The following is a 23471-nucleotide window of genomic DNA, read 5'->3' as shown; positions in this document are numbered from 1 at the left end:
TGTTAGAAGCACTCACCTGTATTGCCATTTTAACTCGCTTCAGGGACCATTCTGGGTTAATCAATAGCTTTTGAATTCCCGTATTTTTAATGGCATGTGGCCCTATTTTGGTAATTAGAGGTTGGAGCTCCTCTTTATGTTGGGGCTTTTCATTTTTTGTTATGTTTTCATCAAGATCCTTGACTTTATTTTAATAAATTTGTGTTATTGTATAGAAATTGTATACCCCTGTGTTCTTTGCTTTCAATGAGAATTCAGAAACTGTAGAGTTAATTAAGCATTTATTACCAACCTCTGTTGAACCTATGGGCCCATATTTTGTTGTATCATATAATACTTTCCCTAAAAACTTTGTAGCATTCCCAGTAACAATGATACCTGTAGACTCATAGAAGCTTCCCCACAACTTTTTAATAGTGGTGATGCCATTGAAGGTGCGCATTGGTATTACATTTTTTGGTTTTTGCATATTCACACATCCTTTGATTAAGATTAGGATCGTGTAAAGAGTAGCTTTCCAGGATGTACTTGTGTGACCTTGTGGAGCCTTTTTGATTCTGGTGTGATGTATCCATGATGCTTGTTCCTTGATCTTGACTGCTGTGAAGGAAGTGAAGAGCACTTGGAATGGTCTCTCCCACTGTGGTTCCAGAGTTTTTTCTGCAAGAGTCTTTACATACACACAGTCTCCAAGTTGGGTGTTATGCACAGGCCCATCCAAAGCCCTGCTTCAAGTCGCAACCACATTTCTCAGTTTTGTGTAGTTTTTTGCCTAATGCCACTATGTAGGAGGTCATAATTTCATCCCCAGCTTATGTGGACATCCCTGTTCATATTCCATAAGGTCTCCCATACAAGGTTTCAAAAGGGCTCAGTCCTTCTTTTCCCCTTGGTCTCATTTGTATGCATAAGAGTGCTAGAGAAGGAGACTGAGGCCAGGTCAAGTTTGTTTCTTGTCCTAATTTCACAATCTGCTGTTTGATTAAGTGGTTCATCTTTTCTACCTGTCCACTTGGCTAGGATGATATGGGGTATGAAGCTGCCAATTGATACCCAAATGGTAGCTGATTTGCTGCACTATTTTTGAGGTAAAATGTGGTCCTCTTAATCCTCTTTGTCCTCTTAGGTACTCTATGCCCTCTTAGATATAGGTGCTGGAACTCCAAAGAGCAGTATTATTTCCTCTATTAGTATTCTTGTTACCTCCCAAGCCTTGGCTGTTCTGGTAGGGAATGCCTCTGGCCAGCCTGAAAAGGTATCAGTTAGTATCAGTAAATATCTATACCCCCTTTTTCCTGGGAGTTCCATAAAATCAATCTGCCACTGGTGCCCAGGCCCATTGCCTTTCCCAGTTTGGCCTAATTTTGGTTGGGGGTATTTTTGGGATTAGTCTGGAGGCAAAGATCGCATTGGAGAGTCACCTGTTTCACAGTGGCATGTAATTCCTAGCAATAATTCCTCTAAGTAGAAACTGGTGTAGGGCATCTCCCCCCCAGTGCCTTTTCTTGTGCTCTTCCCTAACCCAAAGGCCATATTAAGTAGGAGGAATGATCAGTTGCCCTTGTGGGGTGAGAGCCTACCCTTCTTTATTAAATGACCCATCTAGGTCAGAAATGAGGCTTTGATCCTCTTTGGTATGTTTTGGCTCACCTTCTAGGGAGATTTGCCCATCAAGGCTCCTGTTTTTACCTCTCTCTTGGCTGCCTGTTTTGCCTCTCTGTCCACCAGCTCATTTCCTTTTTCCTGTTCCTAACTTACTTTTTGGAGTGCTTTGATATCTATGATTGCCACTTTCTCAGAGCTGGACTGCCTTCAACAGTTTCAGGATCTCGTCTACACATTTAATGTTTTTGCCCTTGAATTTAATAGTCCTCTTTCCTTCCAGATTGCTCTGAGTGCACGTATGACTACAAAGGAACATTTTGAGTCTGTATAGATATTCACAGTTTTGCCTTGGGCCAGTTTGCCTGAGTGTAGCCAGTTCTCCAAGCGAAGCAGGTCTCAGGTGAGTGAGGAGAGACAGGATGGGGTTGGGAATGTTGAGCAAGGTTGTCCACACTGGGTCAGACCTCAAGGCACAGCATCTCTGACCAGGCCTGACCACCTGAGGAAAGTCCCTGGGTCAATAGCAGTCACTGAATGCTGCAATCAACTCTTCTCTAAAGAGAAATTTAATAAAATACAATCTTTAAAATAGGAATTCATATTTTTTAGAAGCTCTTTGAAGTATTTCTCCATTACTGCAGTAGGAAGTCTTTCTAATGAACAGCACCAGACCAGAGGGAAATCAAGGCAGAGCCATGGTTTATCAGGACTGGCTTGATCCTAATGAACCCTGTGGTGCATTTAGTGCTGAGCCCTGGAATCTCAGAGCCTGAGAGGAGATTGCACAAACCTTTGGAGTCAGTCAGAAAAAAATCCCAAAGTGTCTCGAGGCATTAATGGGTCCCACTGAGATCTATCCTAAACACAGGCTCCTCATGGGCTCCTTGGAGGAGAGAATTGGAGGCCAGGATTGCACAAAAACCTCTCAGAGACTCAGTGTGGGAAAGAAAGTCCAAAGCACCTTAAACACCTTGCGTATCTCAAAGTATTAATGATCCCCACTGAGTGTCAGTACAAAGCTCTCAAGGGACTCATTAAAGCAGATAACTGGGGCCATGATTGCACAAACCTCTCACAGAGTCTGTATTGATGCCTAAAGAGGCTACCTGGAACAGAGGTGAGACAGTGTTAAAGAAATAAAATAGGGATTTATTAAAAGGCCTTCAAAGGATACACTTTGGGCAGTAGAGCCCTGCTGTGGCTCCACCCAAGATGGACTGAAAATGGATGCAAGATGGATGACCGGTCATGAGTTTTCACACTTTTATAAGTTTTGGTCCATTTACATATTAGGGTTAATTGTCCAGTTACAGCTTCAGGTTATGAAGACCCATCTTCTCAGTTTGGTCTCCTCAATTCACTGTTGATAATACTTCTTGGGCCTGAAGCTGCAACAGTATCCTTGGTTCTCAGGCTGGAAAAGGATTGTTTTGTCTAAGTACACTGTGAAGAGAACTTGCTAACACTCTATCTGAAGTTCAGAGTTATATACTAATGCAGTACCAAATCTGGAAAGTATGAAAGCTGAAACTTAAGGCATCCTTATCAAAAGGGAAACACCATGTACTTTGAAAAATGGAAGTACCTTGAAGCATTAATGAGCCCACTGAGTGTTGTTATTGACAAAGAACCTTAAGGAACTCATTACATCAGGTAATTGAAGGCCATGATTGCACAAACCTCTCAGAAATCCAATGCAAAAGCAAAACCCAAAGTCCTTTGAAGAACGTGCACTCCCTGAAAGCCCCCACAGGGCCATCCTGTCCAAGGCTTCCCAGGGACCTGTTCCAGCAGATCCTTGAGGCCACTGGGATGGGGGGGAGGATCCTGAGGGCAGGACAAGGGGCTGACAGTGCCCAGCCTGGCTGGGGCTGTGCCAGGAGGCCCCAGGGCCTCAGGACAAGGGGTCTCCTCACAGCCCTTGGTGGCACAGACCCTGCTGTGCCCCAGGGCACCAAGACTTGGCTTCTCTTTGTCCCCACCTGTCATCACTGCCTGCAGTTCTCTGCTCTGCCTGGGGCCTGGGGACACTTTCTCCATTATGTCCCGCAGTGGGACCCATTAAAGGTACCAGGAACTTTGGAGTTTGGTTCTGACTATGGATTCTTTAGGGTTTCTTCAGCTCCCTCTCAGGGACTGATGTTCAGGGCCTGAGCACAAAGCTCCAGTGTGTCATTAAAGTCCTGGTGCTGTGTCTGTGCTGCTGAGCTGGGATGGGCTGCACCAGCAGGGCACAGACAGAGCTCACAGAGGCTCAACACAGGCAGGGGCTGTGGGATGTCCCAGAGGGGTCTGTGTCACAGTGGCACATCTGTGGCTGTGTCATAGAGGCACAGAGCAGCTGTGATGTCAGAAAGGGGCTATGTGACAGCACGGAGTGGGTTGGGTGAGGTCACAGATGGGGCTATGACATCACAGAGTCTGTAATGTGAGGTCATCAAGCAGCTACAGCATCATAGAAGGCACTATGTGACTTCACTGAGCAGGCTGTGACATCCCTGCTCAATTGTATGACATCATAGAGCAGGTTATGATGTCACATGGTGGTGATATGACTTCATGGAGTGGGCTGTGAGGTGACAGAGGAGGCATCCTAGAGCGGGCTGTGACATCACAGAACACCCTTGTGACATCCCAGGGCAGGTGGTGTGACCTCACAGTGTCGACTATAACATGTCTTAGGTTGCAATGCAAGATGCGACCAAAAGTATGTAACCTATCACTGGGAGGTGGTGTCATGATCCCTCCTTACGAACGGGTTTTGTGATAGTTCATGGGCTGATCTCAGGGTGTAAAAAACCGACATGGCATAGGGGATTTGCAGTAATAATCAAAACAAATGCACCTTTCTTGAATGACCACAGCAAAATGCGATAGAGGGATTAAGGGAGAGAAAAGATAGAGAGAGAAAAAAGAGAGAGAAAGAGGGAGATATACCTACCAAACATAGAGACGAGGTCCTTTGGTCCAGTCCAGTTGAGGATCCGCCTGTTACGTTGAGGAGATCTCAAAATCTCTAGCTAACTCAGAGGTTTTTATTATGATAATTCTATTGAAAATTGTGATGGGGGGCGGGGGGAACAGATACAATAAGGAATAGATGTAACAGGTAGTCCATGTTCTCAGTAGTAAGCAAGAGCCATTGCCTTCTTGGTCCAGTGGTCACACCTGCAGGCAAACATCTCGCTTTGGTCAGCTTGCCTCCCCCACACACCTGCCCCGGGCTGGGAGTCTCAGTCCCAGTCCTTGGAAGGAGCAGAGGGGCCTTCTCACATAGGGGTTTCATGTCTCAGTCCTTGATGGAGAGGCTTCTTACATCTCAGCTTGTCTGTCATGGTGGCTGTAAAACAGGTGAGGGTCTTCTTTCTGTGGGAGACCACCTGAACTCAGGAGAACTCCAGCCAGGCCAAGAGGTGGGACAGCTTCCAAGGCTGTTGTTGCAAAAAGGGCACAGTGGCCCCTTCTTTGGGCTCAGTGTAGCATACAGCAAACAATACCTGTGAAAACAATAACTTACCACTGTGCTCTCAGGTCCCAGGGCCCTGTTGGCATGTGACTTTCTCCTTCAGAGCCAGAGATTCTAGACAGGGGGGGTCTTCTCTTCAGTGGTCCCCAAATGATGATTGTGAGCAGATGAGGGAAAATTCAGACAGACTCTCACAGGTAGGGGCTGTTCTTTATCTTTTCCATGTCTCATCCCTCATAATTCTGAGGGCATATCTTCTGTTAATGGCCCAGCTGTTAAAACCAGGTGGGGCAGTTTTCTTTACCTCTTCCATGACCCATCCTCCCTCTGGGGAGATACTATCAAATATTAATCCCAATATTTCTGGGTGTGTCATGCCTGGACCCGTCTGACCCTTGCTGCTGGACCAAAGGTGGCAGCTGTGGTGTTTCACCTCAGAGATACCTTTGGCTGGCTGGATGCTGCAGCTGGGCACTTGGAACAAATCCAGGCATAGTAGAAACTCAGTTTACCTCTGGTGGAAAAGGTTCAGGCGACAGTGAAGAGAAAGGAGAGGATTCTATCATAGAGTTTTAATCCAGAGTTTTATTGCAGGATAGTAGACCTCTGAAACAGCTCCCAAATAGAACCCAGCCGCATGGCCTCATCTGCTTTTAAGCCCCGGGGACAGGGGGAGGGGAAGGGACAGGTAAGGGACAACCAGGTGTGAGGAGGGGAAGGCTCAAGGGATATAGACACTTGGACAGGCCAATGAACCCGGATCTGAGGGGCATCTTTTGAACTTCTGCCAACCACGCAATGCCCCTGCTGGAATGTTAAGATTGATGGACAGCTCTTAGCAGGAGGGCAAAGGGGGAGGGGAAAGGTTAGCACATCTGAGATGGCATCACACTGCAACAAGATACCTTCTGTTAATGGACCATTGAGCCTCACCACATGACTGATAAAAATGCATCATCCCATTGTGAGATGCTCCACCCATGGGAGGCGCCAAGCATTCCTAACTGGATATAATCTGAGATTTGGAAAACCACAGCCAGCCTTTTCCCACTGGATCTTCAGAGGAAGACCAGGCCCATCTACACCACCACTAGACCTTCAGAGGAAAACAACACCCTTCTGCAGGATCACTGCCTTACAGAACCACATCTGTCTCTCCAGGAGGACTGCAGCCATCATTTAATCGGACTGCGACCAACACTCTGACCAACAGGGTCTCAGGTCGTATTCTGACTCTGTCAGTGGGTTTTTTTGTATTACTACATTTGTATTTTAAATTTCCTGTTCTTCCTATTCCCATATCTTTGCCTGAGAGCTTCTTAATTTCAAAATTATAATAATTTGGAGGGAAGGGGTTTACATTTTCCATTTCAGGGAGGCTCCTACCTTCCTTAAGCAGATATCTGTCTTTTCAAACCAAGACAGATTCTGGTGCCCAGTGTGGGGCCCAAGGGCACAGAGAGAAAAAATGTTGAGTTACCTAATTTTTTGTGTGTTGGATATAGAAACCTTGTTAGGTGGCACCATGTGGTCTGGCTTACTCTGTTTTGGGTGGCATGTGGTCATGACTATATTTCTCCCAATTGCAGGCTCTTATCTAAACATGAATCCTATAACTAAGGCTACTGTGGCTTTATGGGTTAATAAGGTGAAGAATTTATGGATTTTTATTTTCCTCTCTGTCTTTATTTTCCTCTCTGCCTTTCCTCTCCGGAAGGAGGGCACATGGATTCAGAGCTATCATACACTAACTGTATGGTTTTGGGGTTACTTTAATAATGATACCTACTGTGAGGAAATGATACCAGGGGAAATTTTCTCCCAACCCTTCACCCAGCTCTTTGGGTCTGCCCCACCAGTTTTCAAAGGGATCAAATCTTCTCTAAATGCTAATGATATCATACAGGGGCTGGTGTTGCTTATATACCTGTTCTATTAAGCATTTAGAGATAAGAGAAGATTGACTTGGATAAGCACCCTGATACCTACCCCAGAAACTAGGGATTCTGCCACAGAGCCTTACCCTGCCCCACACCCCACCCCAGAAATTAATCACCCGAATTGGGTGGGATTTCTGGTAAAGGAGATGGGCCAGATGCTGAAGGAGTACATTTCCCCAGCTGGTGAGAAACCCTCCCCCTGCTTCAAAGAGAGAGAGCCTGATAGTGCAGCAGTGGAACCCACAGATGTTAGAACCGTCCAGGTTCCAGCTGTACAAGGGCAGCCCCAGACAGCAGCAGGCGCCCCTGTGGAAATGAGGAAGTCTAAGATGAAATCAGAGCACCCAGATAATGGTAAGTATAAGAAAGGAGGGCCCTCACAACCCACAGGGGAGCAAATGGTTGAGATCATCACTGAGTCCCTGACATATGAAAGTCTCCATAGTCTGAGAAAGACATTGTACAATGGAAATATGAGGCTTATACAACCTGGTTACTGGTCTGGGACCTTATGGGTACAGGTGTGCAACTGGATGGTGGTGAGGCAAGGAATCTGGGATCCTTGACCCAGGACTCAGGTGTGAATCAAGTATTCGTAAGGGAGCCAGGGTCCCTTTCCCTCTGGGAGCGGCTTTTAATGAGTGTAAGAGAGAGGTTTGTCCACAGAGAGAAAATGCAGGAGCACCACCATAGAATGCACTGGAAGACCCTTGAGGAAGGGATCCAACAGGTGAGAGAAGTGGCAGTATTGGAGGTACTCTTTGGGAGGGATGGACAGCATGATAATGACCCCAACAAGGTCAGGTGCACAGGGGAAATGTTGTGGAGTCTGGCAAATCTGGGGGGCCATCTCAATACACCACATTCACTGCAGTGATTAATGCCGATAACAACCGAGAGACAGTGGGATCTGTGGCCAACAAGCTTAGAAATTGTGAGAGTATGGTCAATGGCCCGATGCAGGCTCATGTCTCTGCCATGGTTAAGAGTCTCCAAGAGGACATAAGGGAGATGAGGGAGGAGGTGAGAAGGAACAATTCCCATATCACACCAGTGCAAGTCACAGGCCCCAGTGTCAGAGCCCAACATCCCCCATCTAGAGAGAGAGGGTACACTCCACGGGCTGACCTGTGGTTCTTTCGTGTGACCATGGGGAAGACACGGGAAAGTGGGATGGGAAACCCACTTCTGTCCTGGCAGCAAGGGTGCATCAACTCAAGGAGGGAAACATTAAGCAAGTGATGTTCCACTGAAGTGAAAGCCTTCATTGACCAAGTTGCCAGGTATGATCTGTCAGATCTCCTTGAAGGAACCTCTAGTATGTATGCCCAGGAAAGAAATAAAAACCAGGGCTAGAGGGGCCCTGCCTTTAGCCAATAAGAGGCACGGGAAAACTGGGTCTTTTGGATGGTGTGGATTGATAGCCTGGCACATCAGAGCCACAGAAATATGGCTCTGAAGTGTTAGTTGATACTGATGCACAGTGTACCCTGATACCATCGGGACATGTGGGGGCAAAACCTGTTTCCATTGCTGGGGTGACGGGGGGATCACAGCAATTGACCCTGTTGGAAGCCGAGGTGAGCCTGACTGGGAAGGAGTGGCAGAAACATCCTATTGTGACTGGCCCTGAGGCCCCGTGTATTTTGGGCATAGACTTCCTCCGGAATGGCTTTACAAAGACCCAAAGGGACTCAGGTGGGCTTTTGGCATAGCTGCTATAGAGGCAGAAAACATCAAGCAGCTGAACACTCTGCCTGGACTATCAAAAGACCCATCTGCAATAGGACTGCTGAAGGTGGAAGAGCAACAAGTGCCAATTGCCACCTCGACAGTGCACCACCAGCAGTATCAGACAAATCGAGACGCCATGATCCCCATCCACAAAATGATCTGTGAGCTGGAGAGCCAAGGGGTGGTCAGCAAAACCCACTCACCCTTCAGCAGCCCCACTTGGCCTGTGCACAAGTGTGACAGAAAATGGAGATTGACTGTGGATTTTCGTGGCTTGAATGAAGTGACTCCACCGCTGAGCGCTGCTGTGCCGGACATGCTGGAACTCCAGGACGAGCTGGAGTCCAAGGCAGCAGAGTGGTGTGCCACTACAGACATTGCCAATGCATTTTTCTCCATTCCTCTGGCAGCAGAATGCAGGTCTCAGTTTGCCTTCACATGGAGGGGAGTGCAGTACACCTGGAACCGACTGCCCCAGGGGTGGAAGCACAGCCCCATCATCTGCCATGGACTGATCCAGGCTGCACTGGAAAAGGGTGAGGCTCCAGAACACCTGCAGTACATCGATGGCATCATTGTGTGTGGGAACACGGCAATGGAAATATTTGAGAAAGGAGAGAGGATCATCCAGATTTTGCTAGAAGCCAGCTTTGCCATCAAAATGAGCACAGTCAAGGAACCTGTGAGATCCAGTTCCTGGGAGTGAAGTGGCAAGATGGACAGCGTCGGATTCCCACTGAGGTCATCAACAAGATCACAGCAATGTCTCCACCAACCAGCAAGAAGGAAACACAAGCTTTCCTAGGCGCCATAGGCTTTTGGAGAATGCACATTCCTGAATACAGTCAAATTGTGATCCCTCTTTACCTGGTCACCCACAAAAAGAATGATTTCCACTGGGGCCCTGAGCAGCAACAAGCCTTTGCCCAGATCAAGCAGGAGATCGCTCATGTGGTAGCCCTTGGCCCATTTAGTACTGGACCAGACGTGAGGAATGTTCTTTACTCTGCAGCTGGGAACCATGGTTTGTCCTGGAGCCTTTGGCAGAAGGTGCCTGGGGAGACTCGAGGCCGACCACTGGGATTCTGGAGCTGAAGCTACAGAGGGTCCAAAGCCATCTACACTCCCACAGAGAAGGAAATCTTGGCTGCCTATGAAGGAGTCCAAGCCGCCTCAGAGGTGATTGGCACAGAAGCACAACTCCTCCTGACACCCCGACTACCGGTGCTGGGGTGGATGTTCAAAGGCAAGGTTCCCACCACCCACCATGCCACTGATGCCACATGGAGCAAATGGATTGCTCTCATCACACAGCGTGCCTGTACTGGAAACCTGAATCAGCCTGTTGATAATTACAAACTGGCTGGAAGGTGAAAACTTTGGTCTCACTGATGAAGAGGAGCAGGAACAAGTTACAAGGGCTGAAGAAGCTCCACCATTCAACCAACCACCAGCAGAGGAAACACGCTATGCTCTTTTCACTGATGGTTCCTGTCACATCATAGGGATGAACTGGATTTGGAAAGCAGCCATATGGAGCCCCACATGACAGGTTGCACAAGCTACCAAAGGAGAAGGTAGATCAAGTCAAATTGCTGAACTCAAGGCCGTTCAGTTGCCTCTGGACAGTGCTGAAAGAGAGAAGTGGCCAAAGCTCTACCTCTACACTGATTCATGGATAGTAGCCAATGCTCTGTGGGGTTGGCTGGAAAGGTGGAAAAAAGCCAACTGGCAGCGTAGAGGAAAACCAATCTGGGCTGCTGATGAATGGAAAGACATTGCCCCTTGGCTAGAGAGGGTGCCTGTGAAAATCTGTCATGTTGATGCCCCTGTCCCCAAGAACACTGAAACAATGAGCAGGTAGACCAGGCTGCAAAGATAGGGGTGTCCAAGATAGACCTAGATTGGGAACACAAAGGGGAGTTGTTCCTAGCTCAATGGGCCCATGATGCCTCAGGTCATCAGGGCAAAGATGCCATCTGTAAGTGGTCATGAGACCAAGGGTTGGATCGAACCATGGACAGTATTTTTCAGGTTATCCATGACTGTGAGAAGAGGGCTGAGATCAAGCAGGCCAAGCAGGTGAAGCCCCTATGGTGTTAGGAAGGATGAAAGTTGGCAAGAAAGTCTCACAGGTATGCATGCTTAGCAGAAAGATTTTTAAATGTAGAGTCTGATGAAAGAATAGAGATGGAAGCAAGTTTTGATATAGAAGAAAAGAATTGCTGAGCCAGTCTTACTGGATAACCAAGGAGGTATGTTAGTTAGAAGGGGTTTTTATGACTTAGAGCAAAGGATAAACCCACCTCACCTCAAACAAGAAGATGTTTTTACCAAGCAGAAAGATAGCACAGGCAAACAAGCCGGCCAATGTTGCAAGTAGAAAAAAGATCTCCAGATTTTCCACTGCAAGAAAACTGAAAAACAACTACTAGCTTAAACTATAATGTACTAACTTTTAGTGATTGGAGAATAGTAACATGAATATGGTAATTATAGTACTTATGATAGGCTATAGATAAAAGTTAAGGTATAGGTTGGTTCTACTGTATTAAGATGCTCAGCAAATAAAAGTATATAATGCATTGTAACCAAAACCAAAGGGTCTCTAGGCCTGCCTGTAGCAGGAACTGACAGCTGTAGGCACAGGCTCTGTCGCCCACGACCCTGGACTGCTGTAACCCCTTGTATGTAATAAACTGCATTTTGAAGAGCCACCTGGAGTCCCACATCCCTCATTTCGGCTCTTACACCTGAGGACCTTGATCGGAATTTTGGCCTGCTTGAGGTGGATGCACACCAAGATCCCGAGGCCTCTGAGCAGAGTTCTGGCCTGCCAAGTGATTGTTTGCAGGTGTGTTTGCCGCCATGGTACACTGCTTCTAGCAGGGCCTGGTTAAGGGGGCAATGGGTCTGTATGCTTGCACCTGCTTTGTGACAATAGCCCAGGAATTTTCCCACCTCTTGGCCAAATGAACTTGCTGGGGCAACTTTGGTGGTCCCCCCCATGGAAAATCCTTCATCTGTTTCACTACCACCGTGACAAACAGAGATTGAAGCCCCCCTGCCAAGGACTGAGACCCCTTTAATTCTGACACAGTATGCTGACCAGACTGAAGTGAGCAAAAACGTGGTGGCCAAGGGCCTTGTGGGGGACAGCCAGGTACTGTGGGGACAGGGGCATGGGGCTGGAGGTGGCCCTGTGGTACCTCAGTGTCCCCACATCACCCCAGTGTCCCCAGTCCCCTCCATAGCCCTGAGAACCTCCATGTCCCCAAACCACCACTGTGTCCGCAGCCCCTCCCAGTGTCCCCATGGCACCTTCTTGAGGGAGTACGCAGGGTGCTCCAGGAAGTTCTGACGTCCCCAATCTCTCCTGGTGTCCTCAACCCTGCCTGGTGTCCCTGTGCCACCTTCTAAAGGGCGTAGGCCACGTGCTCCAGAAGGTCCCCTTGTCCTCAAGCCTCACAATGTCCCCAACTCCCCTGATGTCCCCGACCCTTCCCAGTATCCCCATGCCACCTTCTTGAGGACAAAGGCCAGGTGCTCCAGGAGGTTCCTGCAGGTGTAGATGGCCTGGGTATCATCGGTGCTGTCTTTGTAGCCCAACAGGTGCTTGAAGGCCACTGTGTTGTCCTCCTTGAAGGCCAGCACCTGCTGGTTGCTGAGCCTGAACAGGATCAGCTTGGGGACAAAGGCCACCACCTCTGTCACCACATGTCCTATCATGGTGACAATGGTGTGTTTTGTCCCAAAACAGTGTCACCCCATGCTTGGGAACAAAGTCCTCCATGGTCAGGCCCTGTACCACCCTGGTGACACCACCATGTTTCACCTCAAAGCAGTGTCACCCTATGGTTTGGGACAAAGGCCACCACTGCCATCAGCTCCTTTCTCACCATGGTGATGCTGCCATGCTTTGTCCCAGCACACACAGCATCCCTTTCAAAGTGTCCCCATGTCCCCGTGCTCCCTCCCTGGTATCCCAGTCCCTCGTGCTACTGTCCCCAGTGTCCCCACCTGCCATCCCCACTGTCCCAGCTCGCTGTCTACTGGCACCACCACCAAAGCTGCCTCGGCTGTGCTGTACCTGGGGCCGCAGCTCAGCAGCTGCTTGGTCTCTGGGGACACCTGTTGGTGTCACCTCAGTCTGGTGTCCCCCCTGCTCGGTGTCACCCCCTGGTCTGTGTCCCTGCTGTTCGGTGTCATCCCGTGTCCTGGGATCACCCTTGTCCCGGTGTCACCCCCCGGTCTGTGTCCCCCTCGGTTCGGCGTCACTCCTCTCTTATGGTGTCCCCACTGCCCAGTCCACAGTGTCCCCTATCTCCGTTAAACCCCCGGATCAGACTCCCTGTCCCCGGTGTCACCCTCGTCCCCGTGTCCCCCCACCCCGTTCTGGTGTCTCCTCCGCTCGCCGTCCCCTCTGCCCACAGGGCAGGTGCACAGCGTCCCCTGGAGCCGTTAACTCCCCCGGCCCGGTCCTCGGTGTCCCCTCGCCCAAGTGTCGCTCCTGTTCCCGGCCGCTCCTCGCCCCGGTGTCACCCCGCTCCCTCCCGCTTCCTGGTTCTCCCATTCCCTGTGTCCCTCTTGCCCGGTACCTATCCCTGTCCCTTTCCCATTCCCACTCCCGTTCCTGGTCCCTTTCCCGTATTTCCAGTCCCATTCCCGATTCCGGATTCCCGGTCCCTGTTCCCATTCCCGGTCGCAATCCCGGTCCCGGCTCCTGTTCGCATTGCCAGTCCCAGTCCCGTATTCCCTGTCCCATTCTCGGTCCCCATTCCTGGTCCCAGTCCCGTATTCCTTGTCCCATTCCTAGTCCCGGTCCCCGTTCTCGGTCCCTGTCCTCATTCCCGCTCCTTGTCCCCATTCCTGCTCCCCGTCCCCATTCCCGCTCCCTGTCCCCTCTCACCGGACGCTGCCGCCATCGTTCCGGCCCCTCCGGCCTCCACGTGACCAGGGAAACACCGCCCTGCTCCCGCCCACAAATCCCAGCGCGCGATCGCTCCTGTATTTGCATAACCACGCCCTTCAGTTTGGCCGCGCCCACCGCCGGCTGCAGCCACCTCTGGGCGCTGTTTGCTCCCAGTTCCCTCACAGTGCTCCCAGTAAGAGCGGGACTGCCAGGGAGAGCGCTCCCAGTTCCTTCCCGCTGCTCTCAGGATCCCTCCCGCTGCTCTCAGGATCGCTCCCAGTGCCGCGCACGCCGGGGCCGCTTTGGGAACCCCCGCCCAGGGCAGAACGCGGCTGCATTTGGGTGTCGGCACTGCCCGGGCTGAGCTGGGAGCGGAGGAGGAGCGGGAGGAAGAGGCGGGACAGAGAAACAGGAAAAGGAAAAAGACGAACAGGAAGTGGAGAAAGAGACGGGCAAGGAAGAGCAGCAGCATCACCAACACAATGCGGTTCCTCCGCTGAGGCCGCAGCTCCCCCGGCTCCTGCTGCATCGCGCTCCCCGCCCCCAGAACCCGCAGGTGAGTGGGGAGCGGGAGCTCGCCCCAAATCCATCGGGGGGGGGTCTCTGGGAGGGTTTTTTTTGTGGGGCAAGGGATCTTAGGATCTTCCGGGACCCAAAAGCAGAGCCACAAATAACCCTTGGGGAGGGTCCCGCGTGCCCTGTCCCTCCGGGCACAGGGGCGATCTCGGGATTAGGGATCCCAGGGAGAGCCGGGAGGGAACGGGGGAGCCCCGGAGCAGGGAGAGCGCAGAGGGGCGATCCCGGAGCCGGGGGACAAACCGCTGCCTGGAGGGTTGAAGGAAACCAGAGATCAGCGAGGTCCGGGCCCCCCGAGGCTGAAAGGGGCGCTGACTTCTCCAGCTGCACTTGGACAGCAGGACCGTCAAACTCAACGCCCTTGTTTTCACCCCCAAAGCAGAATTTCCCATTCCTAAACCTTGGCTGGAAGGAGGAAGAGGAGGCTGCGAGGAAGAGGAAGATGGCCCAGGACCCCCAGGCAGGTAAGGAGGCAGTCAGTGCCCCTTTCCCCCTCTCTCCTGCTCCATCTCCCAGCCCAGCCCAGCCCCTGGCTGCAGGACACCCCTGCTGCCAAAGCTGCCCTGCTGGGGATGCACTGGGGGCATCTCCTTGCCCTTCCCTGTGGAACAGAGGCAAATCCCATCCTCTCCTTGTCCTTCCTCCTCTAGGCACTGAGCTGAGGATGGAGAGCAGGGAGGCTGAGTCACCACAGCAGAACCTTGGGTATGAGGCTGTTTTGAGTGGCTCCACAGTGCAGGAATCCAAGGAGGAGGAAAAGCCCTGGAGATCCCTCACGAGGAGGGGCTGCAAACGTAGCCCAGAGAGGTCAGAGGAGGAAAGACCCACCCTGGGATGGGATGGTGGCCAGAGCTCAGAGCTGGGGGTCCCTGAGCAGCTTTGCGATGGGGAGAAGCCCTACAGGTGTGGGGAATGTGGGAAATGCTTCAGCCGAAGCTCAGCCCTGATCCGCCACCAAAGGATCCACACTGGAGAAAGGCCCTATGAGTGTGGGGAGTGTGGGAAGAGCTGCAGAGACAACTTTGACCTGATCAACCACCAGAGGAGCCACACGGGGGAACGGCCATATGAGTGTGGGGAATGTGGGAAGAGCTTTCAGAGAAGCTCCACTCTTCTGAAGCATCAGCGCACACACACAAATGAGAGGCCCTATGAGTGTCCCAAATGTGGGAAGAGGTTTCAGACAAGCTCCCATCTCCTCACACACGAGCGGGTTCACACAGATGAGAGGCCCTTCCGCTGCCCCGACTGCATGAAGGGCTTCAAATATAACCCCGACCTCGTCAAGCACCGGCGCATCCACACCGGGGAGAGGCCCTACGAGTGTCCCGAGTGTGGGAAGAGATTCACCCAGAAGTCGAACCTGATTGTCCACAAGAGGACCCACACCGGCGAGAGGCCCTATGAGTGTGGGCAGTGTGGGAAGAGATTCAGCCAGAGCTCTGAACTGATGCTTCACCAGAGGATCCACACTGGGGAACGGCCTTACGAGTGTCCCGACTGTGGCAAGACCTACAGCCGGAGCGATCACCTGATGATCCACCAGAGGAGCCACACCGGGGAGCGGCCCTATGAGTGTGGGGAGTGTGGGAAGAGGTTTCAAAGCAGCTCAGATGTCCTCGTACATCAGCGGATTCACACGGATGAGAGGCCTTTCCGCTGCCCTGACTGCGGGAAGGGCTTCAAGCACAACTCCACCCTGGTCACCCACCAGCGCATCCACACGGGGGAGAGGCCCTACAAATGTCCCCAGTGTGGGAAGACCTTCAGCCAGAGGTCAGCCTTGACCCAACACGAATGGAGGCACCACTATGAAAGCCCTGTGAGTGCCCCAAGTGTGCCCCAAGTGTGCACGGCTACAGTTCCCCAAGTGTGCACGGCTACAGTTCCATACCCCATGGCAGTATTTGTGCTGCATGCTGCCCAGTGGGCAGAGCCCCAGTGATCTGTGGTGCTGGTAATCTGTGTTGGCAAGACACCTGGGGGCTCCACCTCTTAATGGCTCCATGTGGCCTTGGTTATCTTTTCATTTCTCTCTATCCTTTCAAAACACACCAAACCAGGATCAAAATAAAAACATTGAACTAAGATAAGGATGACGACATGTGGAGATCTTCCACGGGATGTGGGGGCTGCTACATTCCAGGTAGTTGAGGGTTCCTGGGTGGGACTTGGGCTTTGGGCACCCAAGGCTGAGTGACTCTGGCTGCACTGGGAGACCATGGCAGAGTTTCTTGGGCAGTTGATCAAGGCCCCCCTGCCCTGGAACTGTCCCCATGACTCCCTGTCCTGGTTCCCCACATCCCCTGTCCACAGTCCCCCTCTCCCTGCTGTCACTCCCCTTGCTCCCCACCCGTTCCCATGTCACTGCACTCCTTGTCCCATCCTGCTCCATCCCAGTCTGGATCCCATTCCCAGTCTCATTCCCCGTCCCAGTCCAGTATTTGTCTGGTTGCCATTCCCATATTCCCAGGCCCATATTCCCTGTCCTGTTCCGTTCTCATATTCCCGGTCCCACTGCTGGTTGCACTTCCGTTTCCATATTTCCACTTCTATGTTCCCAGTCCCATTCCTGTATTTCCGTTTGCGATCCTGGTCTCATCTTCCTAATCTCCACCTCATATTCTCTCTCCGGTTGCGGTTTCCATATTCCCTGTCCCATATTCCCATTCCTGCTCCCTATCCCCATTTCCGCTCCCTGTCCCCTCTCTCCGGATGCCGCTGCCATCGTTCCGGCCCCACCAGCCCCCACGTGACCAGGGAAACACCGCCCTGCTCCCACCCACCAATCCCAGTGTGCAATCGCTCCTGTATTTGCATAACCACGCCCTTCAGTTTGGCCCCGCCCAGCGCCGGCTGCAGCCGCCTCCGGGCGCTGTTTGCTCCCAGTTCCATCCCAGTGCTCCCAGTAAGAGCGGGACTGGCAGGGAGAGCGCTCCCAGTTCCTTCCCGCTGCTCTCAGGATCCCTCCCGCTGCTCTCAGGATCGCTCCCAGTGCCGCGCACGCCGGGGCCGCTTTGGGAACCCCCGCCCAGGGCAGAGCGCGGCTGCATTTGGGTGTCGGCACTGCCCGGGCTGGGCTGGGAGCGGAGGAGGAGCGGGAGGAAGAGGAGGGAGACAGGAGGAGGAACGGGAGGAATACAAGCAGCAGCAGCAGCAGAACCAAGCAGTTCCCCTGCCCGCCCGCACAGGCTGCAGCTCCCCAGGCTCTGGCAGCATCACCCCCGCCGGAACCCACAGGTGAGCGGGATGGGGGAGCTCGCCCCAAATCCATCGGGGGGGGGTCTCTGGGAGGGTTTTTTTGTGGGGCAGGGGATGTTTGGATCTTCCAGGACCCCAGAGCTGAGCCACAAATGCCCCTGGAGGGATCTTGAGGGTCCCACTTGGCAATTGCCTGGTACTGGTGGTACAGGGGTGATCTTGGGTTTGGGGATCCCGGGAGAGCCAAGGGGGAACTCAGAAGCTCCGAAGTGGGGAGAGCACAAAGGGGCGATCCTGGAGCTGGTGGACCTCCGGCAGCCTGGAGGGGTGGGGGAGGCTGGGCATGAGTGGACTCCGGGCCTCCCAAGGCTGAAAGGGGCGCTGACTTCTCCAGCTGCACTTGGGCAGCGGGACCATCAAACCCAGCACACTCAGCCCTTGTTTTCCCCCAAACCAGGATTTCCCATTTCCAAACCTTGGCACAATGCAGGAGGAGGCTGTGAGGAAGCGGAAGATGCCCCGGGAGGCCAGGTAGGGGAGGAGGAAGTCAGTGCCCCTTTCCCCCTCTCTCCTGCTCCATCTCCCAGCCCAGCACGGCCCTCAGCTGCAGGACAACCCTGCTGCCAAAGCTGTCCTGCTGGGGACGCACTGGGGGCATCTCCTTGCCCTTCCCTGTGGCACGGAGGCAAATCACATCCTTTCCTTGTCCTTCCTATCCCAGACCAGGAGCTGAGGATGGAGATCAGGGAGGACAAATCCCCACAGCAGAACCTCATAGAAGAGGCTGTTTTGAGTGGCTCCACAGTGCAGGAACCCAGCGGGGAGGAAAAGTCCTGGAGAACCCGCACGAGGAGGGGCTGCAAACGCAGATCACAGGGATCTGAGGAGGAAAGACCCAACCTGGACCAGGGAGGCGGCTGGAGCTCGGATCTGGGGGTCGATGAGCAGCTTCAGGATGAGGAGAAGCCCCACAAGTGCTCAGAATGTGGGAAGAGCTTCTCCCTGAGATCCTCCCTGATCCGCTACGTGAGAATCCACACCGGGGAACAGCCCTATGAGTGTGGGGAGTGTGGGAAGAGCTTCTTCGAGCACTCCGTGCTGATTGTCCACCAGAGAATCCACACAGGGGAGAGGCCCTACGAGTGTGATAAATGCAGGAAGAGATTTCAGATCAGCTCCACTCTCGTCAGGCATCAGCGGATTCACACAGATGAGAGGCCCTTTCTCTGCCCTGAACGCGGGAAGGGATTCAACCGTAATTGCACCCTCATCAAACACTGGCGCATCCACACCAGGGAGAGGCCCTACGAGTGTCCTGAGTGTGGGAAGAGCTTCTCACCGAGCTCTCACTTGACCCAACACCAATGGAGCCAGCACTAAGGGCAGCCCTGCAAGTGCCCCGAGGGCAGGAAGAGCTTCCTGCGCTGCTCCAGCTCCATCCCTCACATGAGGATCCACCCTGGATGATCCCCAGTGACCCCTGGAGGGCAGAGCCCTGGTGATCCATGGTGCCGGTGATCCGTGTTGGGAAGACACCTGCCTGCGGGTTCCACGTTCTCCTGGCTCCCCATGGGCACCTGCACAATCCACAGCCCAACATCATTAATCCCTTGTGGAGAGCGGATTGGTCAACTTCTGACTGCAGAAAAATCTCACCTTTTCATCATCTAGTGGCATTGAGCAATACTGGATAGCCTTGCAGGTCTTCTCCAACATAAATCCATTGTTTTAATTCTCCATGGCCCACGACTGTCGTTCACAGCCAAATGAGGACAGACTGGAGGAAAACCCCTGATTTTGGAGACAGTGGGATGGAAACCCCTCCAAAAAAGGTTCTTCCCACCCACCCAAGCACATGGATGCTCTGCTGGCAGGGACATGTAAATAATTTTGTTTTGGCCTTGATTTTCATTTCCTTTCTGTTCATCCCTTTGAAACTCCTGAAACTGTTGTGAAAATAAAGACATTGAATAAGGCATGGTATAGAATATTAATCCAAATATTTCTGGGTGGGCTGTGCCTGCCCTCTGTGTTGCCTTCTTGTGAAGGCCGCGATGACCTGGTTTCAGGGTCCAGCACTTCGATCTCCTCCGTGGGATCCCTTGTGGCCAATAACGGACGCTAACACCAATGTGGTGGACGGTTAAAGGCGTTTATTGAGGGGTCTCAAGGGTATTTATGGACTAAGCGGTCTCTCTACGTCAGACAGGGGTTTGGCTATACTTTCTAGGGTTAGTATGGAGTGGAAAGTTACTGGCATGCATAGGTTAGGGGGGCTACACGTCTGGCTACATTCCAAGGGTGATCCTTATCTATGGGGAGGGGGGTAGAAGGATTCCTGTAATTTTCTGTTACAGCCTGAAATCTTCCGAACGCCTGTCCCTAGCCTACCACACCTCTGACCCTTGCTGCTGGACCAAAGGCGGCAGCTGTGGTATTTCACCTCAGAGATACCTTTGGCCGGCTGGATGCTGCAGCTGGGCACTCGGAACAAATCCAGGCATAGTAGAAGCTCAGTTTACCTCTGGTGGAAAAGGTTCAGGCGACGGTGAAGAGAAAGGAGAGGATTCTATCCTAGAGTTTTAATCTCGAGTTTATTCCAGGATGATAGACCTCTGAATCTTGTAACAGCTCCCAACAGAATCCACACCGCATGGTCCCGTCTCCTTTTAACCCCAAGGGCAGGGGGAGGGGAAGGGGAAGGGACAGGTGAGGACCAACCAGGTGTGAGGAGGGGAAGGCTCAAGGGATATAGACACTTGGACAGGCCCATGAGCCCGGATCTGAGGGGCATCTTTTGAACTTCTGCCAACCACACGATGCCCTTGCTGGAATGTTAAGATTGATGGACAGCTCTTAGCAGGAGGGCAAAGGGGAAAGGAGAGGTTGGCACATCTGAAAGGGTTGGGATAGGTGAAACAGGAAATCACACTGCAACATCTCCCTCTAGTTTTGTTTAAAAAGAAGAGAACTGGGTTTGTGGTGCAGAGTGCTTGCCAAACCATGGTTGGTAAATCAGTTCCTCCTCTACAGGAGGTTCAGGCTTTCCACTGAGGCTTCCATGTCATCCACTGGAGCACTAAGGGCTCCCAAATGGTAAACTTCAGGAGGGGGAGATGAGCTTGAAATCTCCTTGAGAACCATGCCTTTGACTAGTCCAAAAACCATGCTAACAACTACAACAATGATAACTAATATAAACAATACTAAAATTACAGTTTTCAGAATAGATCCCAACGAGCCCGAGAGTCCCCAGCCTTTGAACAGACCACTCAGCCAGTGGTCAGTTTCTCTCTTGATGTCCAGGGTCTTTTGCCAAGGTAGTCCATACGTGCTTTGGGCTGAGGGACTATCCAGGAGATCGCTGTGGGATTATCGCGAGCAGGATGGAGAGCAGGCTTGGTCTCATGGTGTCTTGAGGCTACACACGAACCGTGGGATCTAAACTGGTAAAAGGAACTTAAGGCAAACTATTCCAGATAGGAGGCTTAAATGGAATTTCCTCCAGAGAACGTGTGCGGCGTTTCCTTCTCCAGGCAGCATTGGCAACCTGGGGCACTTCTGTCGATTTCTCTGAGACCTTGGGAACATAGGGCCTTACCCATTTGGAAGGAACCCATTTTAAACCAAAGGGGGTGGACACACAGGGGTATCCATGTCCCCAAGTAACCAATTTGTAAGGTCCTACCGTCTTCCAAGTCTCAGGGTCCTTTACTAAAACCGGAGGCTTTTCTTTCATCAACGTATGATTGCTCCCCCAAAGTGGCATAGGATGGGCGGGTTCAGGCTGCCAAAGGAACAATTCAGAAAATTGATTGTGAACAGTGCCCTGGACAACCGGATGTGGGGAGGTTCCACTTTCAGAACCTGTTGTTGCTGGTCCAGGACTCTTTTAATATCACGGTGAGTCCTTTCTACAATGGCTTGACCTGTAGGGGAGTAGGGCATGCCAGTTTTGTGCTCTACTCCCCATTGCTGCAGGAAGCTCCCGAAATCCTTGGATTTGTAGGCAGGTCCATTATCAGTTTTCAACTCCTTGGGGATGCCCATGAAAGAAAAAGCCTGTAAGAGGTGCTTAATGGCATCATTAGATGACTCTCCTGTGTGGGCAGAAGCATAGACCGCTCCAGAAAAGGTATCTACACTAACATGAACGTATTTCTGCCGTCCAAATGAGTGTATGTGTGTAACATCTGTTTGCCACAGTTCACAACTGTTCAACCCCCTAGGGCTTGCTCCCGTACTCACTGTAGGGAGTGCATGTTGTTGGCAATTTGGGCACATGTCCACAATCGCTTTGGCCTGTTCTCGAGTGATGTGAAACTGATGAACCAAGCCAGGTGCATTTTGGTGGAAAAGCTGGTGGCTGATTTTTGCCTGTTCAAAAACATTTGGAAGAGTGGCCATCACTGCAGGTGCAGCAAGAGCATCTGCCCTTCTGTTGCCTTCAGCAATAAACCCTGGCAAGTTGGTGTGTGACCTGACGTGCATCACATAGAATGGTTGCTCCCAGTGAGTGACTAACTTTACAAGTTTTGAGAGCAATTTGAAAAGTGCGATGTTAGGCACTTCTTGCAGTATTGCTTGATCTGCCCTGGACACTACTCCTGCCACATATGCAGAATCTGTAATCAGACTGAATGGTTCTGAGAACCTTTCAAAAGCCCGAACAACAGCAGCCAATTCAGCAACCTGAGGTGAACCTTCCACCTCAGCAATGTCCATCTCCCACTGCTGGGTTTGAGGATCCTTCCAAGTCATAATGGACTTGTGGGACATCCCGGACGCATCTGTAAAGACAGTCAGAGCCTTTTTTAAAGGTCTCCTACTCTGAGCACTTCTCAATTTCAGAGTAAATTGAACATCTTGTTCGAACATTTTGTGGGCAGGCCAGTGGACAGAAATTTGTCCTGAGTAGGAATCCAGAGCAAACTGCAACACTTCATTTTCTCGTAACAATTGTTCCAATATTTGCATAGTATTTTGACCCAATTTTAACTCAATTGGAATGTGAATGCACTTAAAGTCACATCCTGCTAACTCCCTGATCCGGGTCCTTGCTTTCCAGATAAGTTCTGCTACCAGCTCCTGAGGCTTTGTCATTCTCTTGGACCTTTTGTGACTGAAGAAAACCATTCTATGATCAAGAGTGGGTTCCTCTGGTCCTGGCCCTTTTTAGGTGTGTCCTTTGCCTTAGGTGTTTGTTTTTCCTCCCACTGGAAAATGATTCCATGGAGGTGTGGTGACTTACCTAAGATGATAAATTTGAATGGCAGGTCAGGTCGGCATTGGTGGGCCTGTCTTGTGGACATTGCAATCTGAACCTTTTCTAGAGCTTTCCATGCCTTTGGGGTAATAGACCTAGGAGCACCTGGGTCCTCTCCCCCTTTCAATGAATTGAAAAGAGGGGCAAGGTCTTCATTAGTCAGACCAAGCCATGGCCTTACCCAATTCAAAGACCCACACAACTTGTGGACATCCGAAGGGTCTTGATCCTTGGATTGATTTCTAGTTTTTGAGGAACAATGGTCCTATTTCCAATTTCTAGGCCCAAATATTTCCAAGGTGGCATCTTTTGAATTTTCTTTTCTTGGAGTTTGAACCCTGCAACAATCAATGCATTGATTGTTAGGCCAAGCGCATGTGTGAGTAAATCATCATTGGAGGCACACACAAGGATATCATCCATATAATGATAGATGATGGCCTTTACTGCGGCTGCACACACTGGGGAAAGCAGGGAAGAGACATACCACTGGCAGATTGCTGGCGAGACCTTAAGGCCCTGAGGGAGAACTGTCCAATGGTACCTTTTCATAGGGGCTTCTATGTTGATGGTGCATCGTCAGGGTGTAGGGGAATATGGAAAAAACAATCTTTTATATCAATAACAGCTAATTTCCAATCCTGGGGAAGCATTGTTGGGGATGGCATACCAGGCTGGGGAGAGCCCATATCTTCAATGACATTATTAATTTGTCGGAGGCCGTGGAGGAGCCGCCATCTCTTTTTGTCAGCTTTCTGAATGACAAACACT

The 23471-nt window shown here is 51.4% G+C and overlaps 2 protein-coding genes across 9 annotated transcripts; one reads left to right on the top strand and one right to left on the bottom strand.

Annotated features, from left to right (window-relative positions):
* Positions 1 to 391: 391 nt before the first annotated feature.
* Positions 392 to 13796, bottom strand: LOC129133509 (mucolipin-3-like). Of its 6 annotated transcripts, none has more exons than XR_013185723.1 (4): positions 13655 to 13796; positions 12268 to 12429; positions 4547 to 5102; positions 392 to 1247 (listed from the first exon to the last, which is right to left on the bottom strand). XR_013185723.1 is itself a non-coding variant. In XM_077192294.1 (3 exons), exons 1-3 carry the CDS (start codon positions 13760 to 13762, stop codon positions 4768 to 4770), a joined length of 276 nt encoding a protein of 91 aa, XP_077048409.1. In that variant the 5' UTR covers positions 13763 to 13796; the 3' UTR covers positions 2734 to 4767. The 6 variants fall into 6 exon arrangements, 1 of the variants encoding a protein (XP_077048409.1); XR_013185722.1 differs by lacking the exon at positions 392 to 1247 and adding an exon at positions 2734 to 3019; XR_013185724.1 differs by lacking the exon at positions 392 to 1247 and having other exon boundaries at positions 2734 to 4773; positions 4879 to 5102.
* Positions 13797 to 14077: 281 nt separating this feature from the next.
* On the top strand, positions 14078 to 19395 carry LOC129133508 (uncharacterized). Of its 3 annotated transcripts, XM_077192289.1 has the most exons (4): positions 14081 to 14213; positions 14616 to 14697; positions 14884 to 16009; positions 18358 to 19395. In XM_077192289.1, exons 2-4 carry the CDS (start codon positions 14676 to 14678, stop codon positions 18812 to 18814), a joined length of 1605 nt encoding a protein of 534 aa, XP_077048404.1. In that variant the 5' UTR covers positions 14081 to 14213; positions 14616 to 14675; the 3' UTR covers positions 18815 to 19395. The 3 variants fall into 3 exon arrangements, with proteins under 3 accessions (XP_077048403.1, XP_077048404.1, XP_077048401.1); XM_077192288.1 differs by lacking the exon at positions 18358 to 19395 and having other exon boundaries at positions 14078 to 14213; positions 14558 to 14697; positions 14884 to 16221; XM_077192286.1 differs by lacking the exon at positions 18358 to 19395 and having other exon boundaries at positions 14082 to 14213; positions 14613 to 14697; positions 14884 to 16221.
* Positions 19396 to 23471: the final 4076 nt, after the last annotated feature.

The sequence above is a fragment of the Agelaius phoeniceus genome, chromosome 32 (assembly GCF_051311805.1).
Source record: "Agelaius phoeniceus isolate bAgePho1 chromosome 32, bAgePho1.hap1, whole genome shotgun sequence".
In the NCBI taxonomy this organism is placed as follows: Eukaryota; Metazoa; Chordata; class Aves; order Passeriformes; family Icteridae; genus Agelaius; species Agelaius phoeniceus.
Note: the sequence above shows the minus strand (reverse complement) of the source record. Positions and strands in the feature narration are given on the sequence as shown.

Coding starts and splice junctions, on each gene's coding strand:
- LOC129133509 (XM_077192294.1), bottom strand. CDS start 13,762: ATGCAAATACAGGAGCGATCGCGCGCTGGGATTTGTGGGCGGGAGCAG. Junction 12,430..13,654: donor AACGATGGCGGCAGCGTCCG/GTGAGAGGGGAC, acceptor TTTGTCCCCAAG/CTGATCCTGTTCAGGCTCAG.
- LOC129133508 (XM_077192289.1), top strand. CDS start 14,676: ATGGCCCAGGACCCCCAGGCAG. Junction 14,698..14,883: donor GGCCCAGGACCCCCAGGCAG/GTAAGGAGGCAG, acceptor TTCCTCCTCTAG/GCACTGAGCTGAGGATGGAG. Junction 16,010..18,357: donor GGGAAGACCTTCAGCCAGAG/GTCAGCCTTGAC, acceptor AGGCGGCTGGAG/CTCGGATCTGGGGGTCGATG.